Raw genomic sequence first — 13,300 nt, 5'->3', positions numbered from 1 at the left:
AAATGATAAATGTTTTAGTATTTAATATATTCTTCACTTTTTCAGATTGAACAAAAAAATAAAAAAGCCTTTCTCACAGACTGGGGAATGGCAAACACTCGAGGCACAGTAATTCTAAAAGTGGGAAGCCGATCTTATTCACAGAAAATTGGGCGTATCGGGGGAACTGCCATGTATATGGCACCAGAATGCTTTATTATCAGAGCCCAAACATGACGACTGATGTGTGGTCACTTGGGGCAACACTCCTCGAGTTATTTAGCAACCAAAACCCATGGAACACGAAGAATGGCAGAGAATTATGTGCTGCAATGACTTCAGAAATACCACCACATGCAACTGCATTTGTAAGTAGTAGAATTTTATCTATTAGCAATTGATTTTCCTACAAGGCAGATGATAGACCAAGCCCTTCAGATATGATAGGCCAAATAAAAAGTCTGGATGGTGTAAACTTAGAAACACATTAAGGCTATTCGTGGCAGCATGTGACATCGTTTATAGCGCTTTTCTTTACTCGGACTGTTTTAGTGTGGTGTTTTTTGTGGCCGTGTGTTGTATATGCTGGTAAGGCTACCAGAACATATTTTAAACATAAGCATTGGCCCCTATCAATCTAGTGTCTCTTAATGCCTCTTTCAGGTGCATGTACTTTCACCTGTGATAATTAGCATAGCCTACCAAACTATTCTATTCACAGGCATCCAGTAAAAAAAAATTAATACTCATTTTTTTTTTTACCTATCGTATTTTGCAGACTATAAAACGCTATCCCCCCCCCCAAATTTCGGAGTAAAATGGGGGTGCATCTTATTGTCTGTAGTTTACTGGGGGCGGCAGCAATACAGCGGGGTCATTGAGCCGAGATCTGGATCTGCGCATGCGCAAGTGACCAATTTCCTGAAGCCCATTGCTGGGAAATGAATGTGCAGAGCGGGGACTCTGATCATGCCTGCACCCCCAAATTTTTTTGAAGCCCATTGCCGGTACACCCCATCCTCCCAATCCAGGTCAGCAGCATCGCCTCACCCCTGCCACCATCGACTTCCTGCAGCGGCAACCCTGCCCTGCCTCCTGTGACCTTGCTCCACCGCCGCTGCCCCCACAGTAAGCTTAATTCGGACTATAAGACGCACCTCATTTGACATATTAACCCAAAATTTTGGCATATTTTCATCCTCAAAAGTTGTTTTTTTTATGGTCAGGTGTGTCTTATAGTCCACAAAATACGGTATGTAACATTTTGTTGCTCTATACCATTGTATAACAATAAGGTGTATGTCTTGAAATCCTCAAACGACATAGTACTTTTTAATCATATAAGTATGTTTCATACAGTTCTTTACAACAATTCCGTGATCCAAAATTGTTATTCTTTTTACAAACATTACAATGATCACATGACCATATTTCTATTGGTTAATTTTATTTAAAATAAGTTCACATTTTTGAACATTAGACAGTAAGTTTATATTCCCAAAAAATGTTACCTCTAACTATCAATCATTCTTAAGACTGAAAATGCATATATGTTTTCATTACTTACGAGGGTCAGTCAATAAGTAATGCCTCCTATTTTTTTTTCTCCTTTTAATTGGCAAAAAATTCAAATGCAATTACATACAGTCATGGCCAAAAGTATTGAGAATGAGACAAATAGTAATTTTTCCAAAGTTTACTGCTTCATTTTTTGTAATGGCAATTTGCATATACTCCTGAATGTCAAAGAGTGATCAGCTTAACAGCAATTACTGTACTTGCAAAGTCAATATTTGCCCAGAAAATGAACTTTAACCCCCAAAACACATTTCAACATCATTGCAGTCCTGCCTTAAAAGGAGCAGCTAACATCGTTTTAGTGATTGATCCATTAACACAGGTGTGGGTGTTGATGAGGACAGGGCTGGCGATCAGTCATGATTAAGTAAGAATGACATCACTGGACACTTTAAAAGGAGGCTGGTTCTTGGTATCATTGTTTCTCTTCAGTTAACCATGGTTATCTCTAAAGAAACACGTGCAGCCATCATTGCACTGCACAAAAATGGCCTAACAGGGAAGAGTATCGCAGCTACAAAGATTGCACCTCAGTCAACAATCTATCACATCATCAAGAACTTCAAGGAGAGAGCTTCCATTGTTGTCAAAAAGGCTCCAGGGCGCCCAAGAAAGACCAGCAAGCGCCAGGACCGTATCTTAAAACTGTTTCAGCTGCGGGATGGGACTACCAGCAGTGCTGAGCTTGCTCAGGAATGGCAGCAGGCTGGTGTGAGTGCTTCTGCATGCACTGTGAGGCGGAGACTATTTGAGCAAGGGCTGGTTTCAAGGAGGGCAGCAAAGAAGCCACTTCTCTCCAGAAAAAACATCAGGGACTGACTGATATTCTGCAAAAGGTACAGGGAGTGGACTGCTGAGGACTGGGGCAAAGTCATTTTCTCTGATGAATCCCCTTTTTGATTGTTTGGGACATCTGGAAAACAGCTTATTCGGAGAAGAAGAGGTGAGCGCTACCACCAGTCTTGTCTCATGCCAACTGTAAAGCATCCTGAAACCATTCATGTGTGGGGTTGCTTCTCAGCCAAGGGAATCGGCTCACTCACAGTCTTGCCTAAAAACACAGCCATGAATAAAGAATGGTACCAGAATGTCCTCCAAGAGCAACTTCTCCCAACCGTCCAAGAGCAGTTTGGCGCCCAACAATGCCTTTTCCAGCATGATGGAGCACCTTGCCATAAAGCAAAGGTGATAACTAAATGGCTCATGGAACAAAACATAGAGATTTTGGGTCCATGGCCTGGAAACTCCCCAGATCTTAAGCCCATTGAGAACTTGTGGTCAATCATCAAGAGACGGGTGGACAAACAAAAAACAACAAATTCTGGCAAAATGCAAGCATTGATTATGCAAGAATGGACTGCTATCAGTCAGGATTTGGTCCAAAAGTTGATTGAGAGCATGCCAGGGAGAATTACAGAGGTCTTGAAGAAGAAGGGGCAACACTGCAAATATTGACTTGCTGCATTAACTCATTCTAACTGTCAATATAACCTATTGGTACTCATAATATGATTGCAATTATATTTCTGTATGTGATATAAGCATCAGACAAACACTAATAAAAACCAGAGGCCAGCAGATCATGGGAAAATATAATTTTGGTGTCATTCTCAAAACTTTTGGCCATGACTGTAGGTTGAAAACCACAACATTAACGATTAATTTGTCATTTTCAATATAATCTCCATCCATTTCCGCAGTCTTGGTCCACCGTTTAACAAGGGAATGTATTCCAGCATGGTAAAAAGCATTCTTGGGACCCACCATGCACAAACTTTTCTGTATCCCAGTTGTCCAATAATTTTCATCACACTGCCTTTACTGAGGCAGATAATGCCACACAATTCATCTGCAGTCACCCGGCGGTCACCACGAATGATGTCATCGACTTGCTGAATGTTGCTTGGAGTCACTGCGGTTACTGGCCTGCCACTCCACATTTTGTCAGCCAACGGTGATGGCCCTTCAGCTGTGTTACAGCGACGAACCCATCGTCTAACAGTACTGACATCATCTGTTGCATCACCGGACACATTTTTCAGTTTCTCATGAATTCAAATGGGCTTTTCACCTTCTGCAAGAATTCAATCACAGAACGTTGTCTAATACGAAAATCGATGTCAGCCATTTTGCAAACGGATACAGTCCTGCCACCTGTTCGTGCAGGAAGTTGCAATTGCTGTGGATTGGAGAAGAAGGTTTGAGGAATTGTGCCAAATTTGAATATTTAACATAACTACCTTATTTAAGGAGAAAAAAATAGGAGGCATTACTTATTGACTGACCCTCGTATTTAGATTGTTATATAAAACTTAATATTTGATATAAGACTGTTTACAAAAAATAAAAATGTAAAAATATTGAATTAAACTCTCAGATTCTGTTCTATATGTGTATAGATGGAATTGGCTTCACCAAAGTTCTTAGGAATGTCTACCTTCATTATCTGGTTCAATAAGAAGAACCGTGCATTCCGCAGCAAGATCATTTTCATGCATGATAATGCCCCGTCTCATGCTGCACATAACACATCTGCATCTATGGCTGCTATGGGCATAAAAGGGGACAAACTTATGGTGTGGCAGAGAGAGAGTTCAGAAGCTCCTTTCGAACAAGCGGTCCTATGTGCAAATGTAACATCACCTAGAATAAAGTTTAGAGTTGAAAACTGTTTGATTTCAGTTTGTAATAACCTGCTAATGCTTATAATTGCAAAAATGACCAATTTTTTGTCCTTTATTAAAATGAAAAGGTTGAAAACTCTGCTGTGCATAATAATTTGGAACATGCATTTTGAGGGCAGTTTGAGTGTTTTTTTTTAAAAAAATATCCCGTTATCATAGGCAGTTTATACAAAAACCTTTCAATTGTACTCTAATAGTTATTTGACTGGAAAATTACAATGACTGCAATTCATATAGGTAATTTGGGAAAATCTGAGAAAATATTTGCATAATAATTTGGAACACAGTGTATATATGGATGAAAATATGCAGTGCATATGCAAGATGTGAATATACCATTTTTTAATAGAAAAATAGTTTACAAAATATATTTTTTTGTTTTATTCAATTTATGTCTAACTTTGTTAAGAGGTAAGCATGGAATACAGTGTATTTAAAATAATTATGGTTACCTCAAATCTTTCTTGCCATAGACAATCCAGGATTTTTTTAAAAATGAATTAAAACATTCTGATCTCTAAAATAATAAAGGAGACCGATTTTCATTTGTAGACATGTACAAAAGAATTATGAAATCTGTTACAAAATGTCATGAATTTGTCAATGTTGACCATGCAGTCCAAAATTACATGGTGTCTATAAGCAGTGATTCTATTGTGGAGCAGACAGACGCTGAAACAGACAGAGAAACATATATAGCAGTCCTTTGCAGGACACGGGTGAAGTAGGTCTGTTTGGCGAGATGAAGGGCAGAATTATAGGTTCTTAAAATAACTTTATAGTGGATAAAGTTTTCAGGTGTGCGACTTTTCCTACATAGGTGTTCGGAACTACTATAACATCGCTGGAGACATCGAACTTGCAGTGTGAGCCAGGGCTGTTTTACTCTGCGTTTGGAGGTTCTGAGGGTGAGGGGCGTTACTTGGTCCAGGGGGCTTCTGAGAGTGTCATTGTAGTGATTTACAGCCAGATCATCGCAGGAGAAAGAGGAGATTGGGGACAGTGATGAGTGTAGAGAGTCTGTGAGTGAATGAGTGTTAATGCCTTGTAGAGGATTTGTGAGCATGAAGTAGAGAATGTTGTGGTTAGAGAGGGGAAGAGGGAAGTTATCTAGGTAGGAGATTGAACAGAGTCGGACAAACACAAGATCAACGGTGTTACCGTCTTCATGTGTGTCAGAATTTGAAAGCTGTGAGAGGCCAAGAGAAGTGGTTAGAGATAGAACCTGGGATGCGGATGAGGAGGTGGGGCTGTTTATGGGGATGTTGAAGCCTCACAGGATAAGGGATGGTAATTCTGAGGACATGAAGTGCAGCAGCCAGGCAGAAAAATGGTGAAGGAACTGGGTGGGTGAACCTGGGGGACAGTATACAAATGCTACTTTGAGGGAGAGCGGATGTAAGAGCCTGATGGTGTGTATCTCAAAAGAAGTGAGTGAGAGTGATGTAACTAGGGGAATACCCTGGAAAGTGCATTGTGGGGACTTTACCACCAAGTCTGTTCGCGGGTCTCAGGGAATGGGAAACATGTAAGCTGCCATGAGAAATATCGGCAGGGGAAACAGTGTCAGAATCCTGAATCCAGGATTCTGTGAGGGCCAGCAGATTGTGACAGTTATTCAGAAAGTAGTTGTGCAGAAAAGGAAGCTTGAGGGAAAGGAGTGCAATGTTAATGAGGTTAGCCGGAGAGGAAGGGGTTGAAGATGGCGGAGGGTGGACTGGGGTTGGGAGAGATATCCCCTCAAATAAGTAGTAGCAGTAAAAAGAGAAAGCAAATAGTTCTTAGATTTGTGACACGGTTTATTGTGCAATATGTTTGAGCAAGATGGATTGAGATTATTCAGGAAGGAGAAAAGAACATGGGAGCTGAACATGGGAGAGGGAAGGAGAGAGGTGCTGATGTGGATACGTTGTGATGGAGTGGGGATGGGGCGGACAATGTGGATGACAAAAGCACACAGGAAAATTGAATTTGAAATATAGCACATAGTTAAAAGGAAGTACAAAATGTGGGTTACCTGACTCCTGCCCTTACTAACTGCCATTGAAATAACTGCCATACACTTGGCCACGAGGACACTTTGTGTAAGAAGACACGTGCATGCACCCCACGACACATGATAATGTTACTAGTGTGTGTGTATATATACATTCTCTCTATAAGATACACTGTTTTTTTCACCCACTTTTGGAGGGGGATGTGTGCGTTGTGGAGGGAAAAATAATGTGTATACTGTATCACAAGTGTTAACCCTAATGCAAACATTTTAGAGTCACCTTTTGGTGGAATGAACAAATAAAGTAGCACACTGTAACACTGAGTATATAGATATGAAATATGAAATATGAATAGCTTAACTGCTGTAGAAAATAGAAATAAATGAAAAAAATTTTTTGAAAAATTTTTTTGCGCATGTAAATATGAAGTATGGAAAATGAATAGCATTACTGCTGTAAATAAATGAGAAATCTTAGCGCATAAATTGGCCAATTCATGTGTACCTGACAGCCGCGGTAAGGCGTTTCTCGATGTCAGGACCTATAATGTGAATACCTCTCTAAGAGACCTCCGTCTGCTTATGTGTGGGAATCTTTTAGACAGATCCTGATGCATTTAAAACCACCTGCGGCATGGGGGTGGGGGTGGAGTGCTCAGTCAACGCTAAATCTAGTAACAAAGAAAATGACGGCACTTCCACTACAAAAACTAGGTGTGAACAGGTGCTTACTAAGAGCAGCTACCTCCATATATAATGAACAAATAAAGTAGCACACTGTAACACTGAGTATATAGATATGAAATATGAAATATGAATAGCTTAACTGCTGTAGAAAATAGAAATAAATGAAAAAAATTTTTTGAAAAATTTTTTTGCGCATGTAAATATGAAGTATGGAAAATGAATAGCATTACTGCTGTAAATAAATGAGAAATCTTAGCGCATAAATTGGCCAATTCATGTGTACCTGACAGCCGCGGTAAGGCGTTTCTCGATGTCAGGACCTATAATGTGAATACCTCTCTAAGAGACCTCCGTCTGCTTATGTGTCTGCATAAGCAGACGGAGGTCTCTTAGAGAGGTATTCACATTATAGGTCCTGACATCGAGAAACGCCTTACCGCGGCTGTCAGGTACACATGAATTGGCCAATTTATGCGCTAAGATTTCTCATTTATTTACAGCAGTAATGCTATTCATTTTCCATACTTCATATTTACATGCGCAAAAAAATTTTTCAAAAAATTTTTTTCATTTATTTCTATTTTCTACAGCAGTTAAGCTATTCATATTTCATATTTCATATCTATATACTCAGTGTTACAGTGTGCTACTTTATTTGTTCATTATATATGGAGGTAGCTGCTCTTAGTAAGCACCTGTTCACACCTAGTTTTTGTAGTGGAAGTGCCGTCATTTTCTTTGTTACTAGATTTAGCGTTGACTGAGCACTCCACCCCCACCCCCATGCCGCAGGTGGTTTTAAATGCATCAGGATCTGTCTAAAAGTTCCCACACATAAGCAGACGGAGGTCTCTTAGAGAGGTATTCACATTATAGGTCCTGACATCGAGAAACGCCTTACCGCGGCTGTCAGGTACACATGAATTGGCCAATTTATGCGCTAAGATTTCTCATTTATTTACAGCAGTAATGCTATTCATTTTCCATACTTCATATTTACATGCGCAAAAAAATTTTTCAAAAAATTTTTTTCATTTATTTCTATTTTCTACAGCAGTTAAGCTATTCATATTTCATATTTCATATCTATATACTCAGTGTTACAGTGTGCTACTTTATTTGTTCATTATATATGGAGGTAGCTGCTCTTAGTAAGCACCTGTTCACACCTAGTTTTTGTAGTGGAAGTGCCGTCATTTTCTTTGTTACTAGATTTAGCGTTGACTGAGCACTCCACCCCCACCCCCATGCCGCAGGTGGTTTTAAATGCATCAGGATCTGTCTAAAAGACTTCCCACACATAAGCAGACGGAGGTCTCTTAGAGAGGTATTCACATTATAGGTCCTGACATCGAGAAACGCCTTACCGCGGCTGTCAGGTACACATGAATTGGCCAATTTATGCGCTAAGATTTCTCATTTATTTACAGCAGTAATGCTATTCATTTTCCATACTTCATATTTACATGCGCAAAAAAATTTTTCAAAAAATTTTTTTCATTTATTTCTATTTTCTACAGCAGTTAAGCTATTCATATTTCATATTTCATATCTATATACTCAGTGTTACAGTGTGCTACTTTATTTGTTCATTATATATGGAGGTAGCTGCTCTTAGTAAGCACCTGTTCACACCTAGTTTTTGTAGTGGAAGTGCCGTCATTTTCTTTGTTACTAGATTTAGCGTTGACTGAGCACTCCACCCCCACCCCCATGCCGCAGGTGGTTTTAAATGCATCAGGATCTGTCTAAAAGATTCCCACACATAAGCAGACGGAGGTCTCTTAGAGAGGTATTCACATTATAGGTCCTGACATCGAGAAACGCCTTACCGCGGCTGTCAGGTACACATGAATTGGCCAATTTATGCGCTAAGATTTCTCATTTATTTACAGCAGTAATGCTATTCATTTTCCATACTTCATATTTACATGCGCAAAAAAATTTTTCAAAAAATTTTTTTCATTTATTTCTATTTTCTACAGCAGTTAAGCTATTCATATTTCATATTTCATATCTATATACTCAGTGTTACAGTGTGCTACTTTATTTGTTCATTATATATGGAGGTAGCTGCTCTTAGTAAGCACCTGTTCACACCTAGTTTTTGTAGTGGAAGTGCCGTCATTTTCTTTGTTACTAGATTTAGCGTTGACTGAGCACTCCACCCCCACCCCCATGCCGCAGGTGGTTTTAAATGCATCAGGATCTGTCTAAAAGATTCCCACACATAAGCAGACGGAGGTCTCTTAGAGAGGTATTCACATTATAGGTCCTGACATCGAGAAACGCCTTACCGCGGCTGTCAGGTACACATGAATTGGCCAATTTATGCGCTAAGATTTCTCATTTATTTACAGCAGTAATGCTATTCATTTTCCATACTTCATATTTACATGCGCAAAAAAATTTTTCAAAAAATTTTTTTCATTTATTTCTATTTTCTACAGCAGTTAAGCTATTCATATTTCATATTTCATATCTATATACTCAGTGTTACAGTGTGCTACTTTATTTGTTCATTATATATGGAGGTAGCTGCTCTTAGTAAGCACCTGTTCACACCTAGTTTTTGTAGTGGAAGTGCCGTCATTTTCTTTGTTACCTTTTGGTGGAAGTCATGTATACTATTTGCACTTCTATTTATATACATATATCAAAAGAATAACTGCTATTGCCATAGATGAGAAGTTGCGGTTAATGGTAGCCAATTGGGTGTGTATTTTCACAGCCACCTAGTATAAATACAGTTAGGTCCATATATATTTGGACAGAGACAACATTTTTCTAATTTTGCTTCTAGACATTACCACAATGAATTTTAAACAAAACAATTCAGATGCAGTTGAGGTTCAGACTTTCAGCTTTCATTTGAGGGAATCCACATTAAAATTGGATGAAGGGTTTAGGAGTTTCAGCTCCTTAACATGAGCCACCCTGTTTTTAAAGGGACCAAAAGTAATTGGACAATTGACTCCAGGGCTATTTCATGGACAGGTGTGGGCAATTCCTTCGTTATGTCATTCTCAATTAAGCAGATACAAGGCCTGGAGTTGATTTGAGGTGTGGTGCATTTGGAAGGTTTTGGTGTGAAGTAAACATGCGGTCAAAGGAGCTCTCCATGCAGGTGAAACAAGCCATCCTTAAGCTGCAAAAACAGAAAAAACCCATCCGAGAAATTGCTACAATATTAGGAGGGGCAAAATCTACAGTTTGGTACATCCTGAGAAAGAAAGAAAGCACTGGTGAACTCATCAATGCAAAAAGACCTGGGCGCCCACGGAAGACAACAGTGGTGGATGATCGCAGAATAATCTCCATGGTGAAGAGAAACCCCTTCACAACAGCCAACCAAGTGACCACCACTCTCCAGGAGGTAGGCGTATCAATATCCAAATCTACCATAAAGAGAAGACTGCATGAAAGTAACTACAGAGGGTTCACTGCACGGTGCAAGCCACTCATAAGCATCAAGAATAAAAAGGCTAGACTGGACTTTGCTAAAAAACATCTAAAAAAGCCAGCACAGTTCTGGAAGAACATTCTTTGGACAGATGAAACCAAGATCAACCTCTACCAGAATGATGGAAAGAGAAAAGTATGGTGAGGGCGTTGTACAGATCATGATCCAAAGCATACCACATCATCTGTAAAACACGGCGGAGGCAGTGTGATGGCTTGGGCATGCATGGCTGCCAGTGGAACTGGGTCACTAGTGTTAATTGATGATGTGACACAGGACAGAAGCAGCCGAATGAATTCTGATGTCTTCAGAGCCATACTGTGTGTTCAGATCCAGCTGAATGCAGCCAAACTGATTGCTCGTCGTTTCATACTACAGATAGACAATGACCCAAAACATAAAGCCAAAGCAACCCAGGAGTTTATTAAAGCAAAGAAGTGGAATATTCTTGAATGGCCAAGTCAGTCACCTGATCTCAACCCAATTGAGCATGCATTTCACTTGTTAAAGACTAAACTTCAGACCGAAAGGCCCACAAACAAACAGCAACTGAAAACCACCACAGTGAGGGCCTGGCAGAGCATCAAAAAGGAGGAAACACAGCGTCTGGTGATGTCCATGAGTTCAAGACTTCAGGCAGTCATTGCCAACAAAGGGTTTTCAACCAAGTACTAGAAATGAACATTTTATTTACAATTATTTCATCTGTCCAATTACTTTTGGTCCCTTTAATAACAGGGTGGCACATGTTAAGGAGCTGAAACTCCTAAACCCTTCATCCAATGTTAATGTGGATACCCTCAAATGAAAGCTGAAAGTCTGAACGTCAACTGGCTCTGAATTGTTTTGTTTAAAATTCATTGTGGTAATGTCTAGAAGCAAAATTAGAAAAATGTTGTCTCTGTCCAAATATATATGGACCTAACTGTATTTAAGAAGCATTACTTTTTAATAAATTTAAAAGTATATTTGAAGAAAATTATATTCATTTTAGAGTAAAAACTCAAAAATTTATAGTTAACTCTTGAAAATATTATTTAACTATTTGCAAACATATAACTATTACCTGATTGTGCACTGATTTTCCCTATCTAAAATTGTTGATTCCAGCTTAATTGTCACAATGGTGTTGTCTAAATGAGGTCTGGAACAATGCCACCAATTTATTCTCTTTCCCTCTGTCTGCCCTCACAAGTCGTGGACAACCTTTGTAAAAAAAATATAATAGAACAAAGTGCTAAGAGGAAATCTAGTTATTATATGCTACAATAATTTATAGTTATTAGATTTATGGACAAGGGTTGTTGATGCAAGGAGTTATTCAGATTGTCAGTTTGAAGTTGGGAAATAATTATTTCCTTAAAGGGGTTATTGGAGTGTTCATTAACGATAGCCTCTCCTCAGGATAGGTCATTAGCATGCGATCAGTGGAAGTCTAACTCTGATCACCCAAACCAATCAGCTGTTTGAAGAGAGTGGGTAGTCACGCTCGCAAAATATTGTAGCTCAGCTTCATTCACGCAAATAGAGGTGAGCTATAATGTGAAGCACAGACACTGGCAACGTATTTGTTAAGCTCCAAGGAGGTTGTGGCGCTCACCAGAGTGATGCAGCCTGTTCATGCTGCAAATTGTAGAAAATATTAACCTAAGCTAGTGTAGGAGAAAGTATTATTTTCAGTCTTACAAACCATGTTACTATATTACCGCATGTTATTAATTGTTTTTAACATCACCATTTTGTCTAATAACAGCATCCAGATAGTATCTCACTAGGAATCCAGGTTTTCTGTTTGAGGTTCCAGCTTGCAACCAAATAATGCGACGGGAGAATCTATATAAATAGTTAAATACAGACTGCTTAATTTTTAAATAAATCTTCAAAAACCGTTAAAAAGTTAAATATAACTTACCCGTCTATACCCAAGTGAACCCAAATTCCATAAAATTTAAGCTGGTCATTGCCTGAAAAAAGATTAACAAGTTGAATTTACATAATATAAAGCGTATGTACATAATATATATATGAAGATACTGGACGGCGTGTATATCTCTCCCAGAAAGTTAAGCTGGGCAAGATATTTAAAGACTGGCAGTGTTGGTTAGTGCAGCAGCTTAGCTGCTGAGCCATTTCATTCACGGTAGTTCTGGGCTGGTTTTTATTGGAGTGATGAGAAGGATTGGTAGTGGGACTCATCATTACATCTCCCGCTCCAGTACTGGTAGTACTGGAGGCTCAGCTGAGAGAGGTCATCTCATTACAGACACAGAAAAACCAGAAGGAAAAAGCTTCATTAGAGTCACAGCCTCCATACTGACGGGAGGTGTTCCTGAGGAGGTAATGCACAGTGGTTTAATGTGCTATATTCTGAGATGCTGAATATTTAAATCCGCATATATTCCTGGTAGCGGGAGTCAGAGGTATGGTATGTTAGTTAGCGCCTAGACAGGCGAGTCTGTGGTTTTTTGATTGCTTTATTGTTTTGCTGCATTTTATTTTTTTAAATAAAAGCCCCATTGTTTTTTCAATATGGACTGTTGCCATCGATGTCACTGCCATTGACAAATGATAGGAAGAACAAAATGAAGCTTACCATCTATATGCCAAATATCATGGGGTCCTTTAGAGAAATAATTTTTTTTCTCTACTTTGCATTTTCCCGGTGTTCTCAGCCGCAATCCTGTAGCATCGAATTCTTTCATTGCCTGATTTACATCATTTCTGTAAAGGAAATTATATATCCATCGAAAATATCTGCTACTAGTTCCCATTATCAAGTACCGTATTGTTTGATGATAACACACATTTGGGAGGAAAAATGCAGCGTGTCTTATGGAGAAAAGGTGTCAGGGAGCGAGGAATGGTGGGGCCGCAGGAGCAGTTGTGCACGGAGCAGCGAGTCCTGCACTGGCA

The 13,300-nt window shown here is 39.3% G+C and overlaps 1 protein-coding gene across 5 annotated transcripts in view; it reads left to right on the top strand.

The window, feature by feature from the left end:
• The window catches only part of LOC141153432 (uncharacterized), an 86,464-nt gene extending 81,468 nt beyond the window's left edge, over nucleotides 1-4,996 (top strand). Inside the window, exons 9-10 of one of the 5 annotated variants that reach the window (XR_012247303.1) lie at nucleotides 46-347; nucleotides 3,957-4,699. Coding sequence is in view for 1 of the 5 variants with exons in the window: in XM_073638210.1 (XP_073494311.1) it covers nucleotides 46-112 (67 nt within the window). In the remaining 4 variants the exon portion in view is untranslated. Of the gene's footprint in view, nucleotides 1-45; nucleotides 348-3,956 lie in introns of all 5 variants that reach the window. The other 4 variants (XM_073638210.1, XM_073638211.1, XM_073638208.1 and 1 more) reach the window with 4 other exon arrangements.
• The last annotated feature ends 8,304 nt before the right edge of the window (nucleotides 4,997-13,300 follow it).

The sequence above is a fragment of the Phyllobates terribilis genome, unplaced genomic scaffold, assembly GCF_046119375.1.
Source record: "Phyllobates terribilis strain yellow unplaced genomic scaffold, ASM4611937v1 Scaffold_7__3_contigs__length_470593459, whole genome shotgun sequence".
NCBI lineage: Eukaryota > Metazoa > Chordata > Amphibia > Anura > Dendrobatidae > Phyllobates > Phyllobates terribilis.
This window is presented reverse-complemented; position numbering and strand designations above follow the sequence as displayed.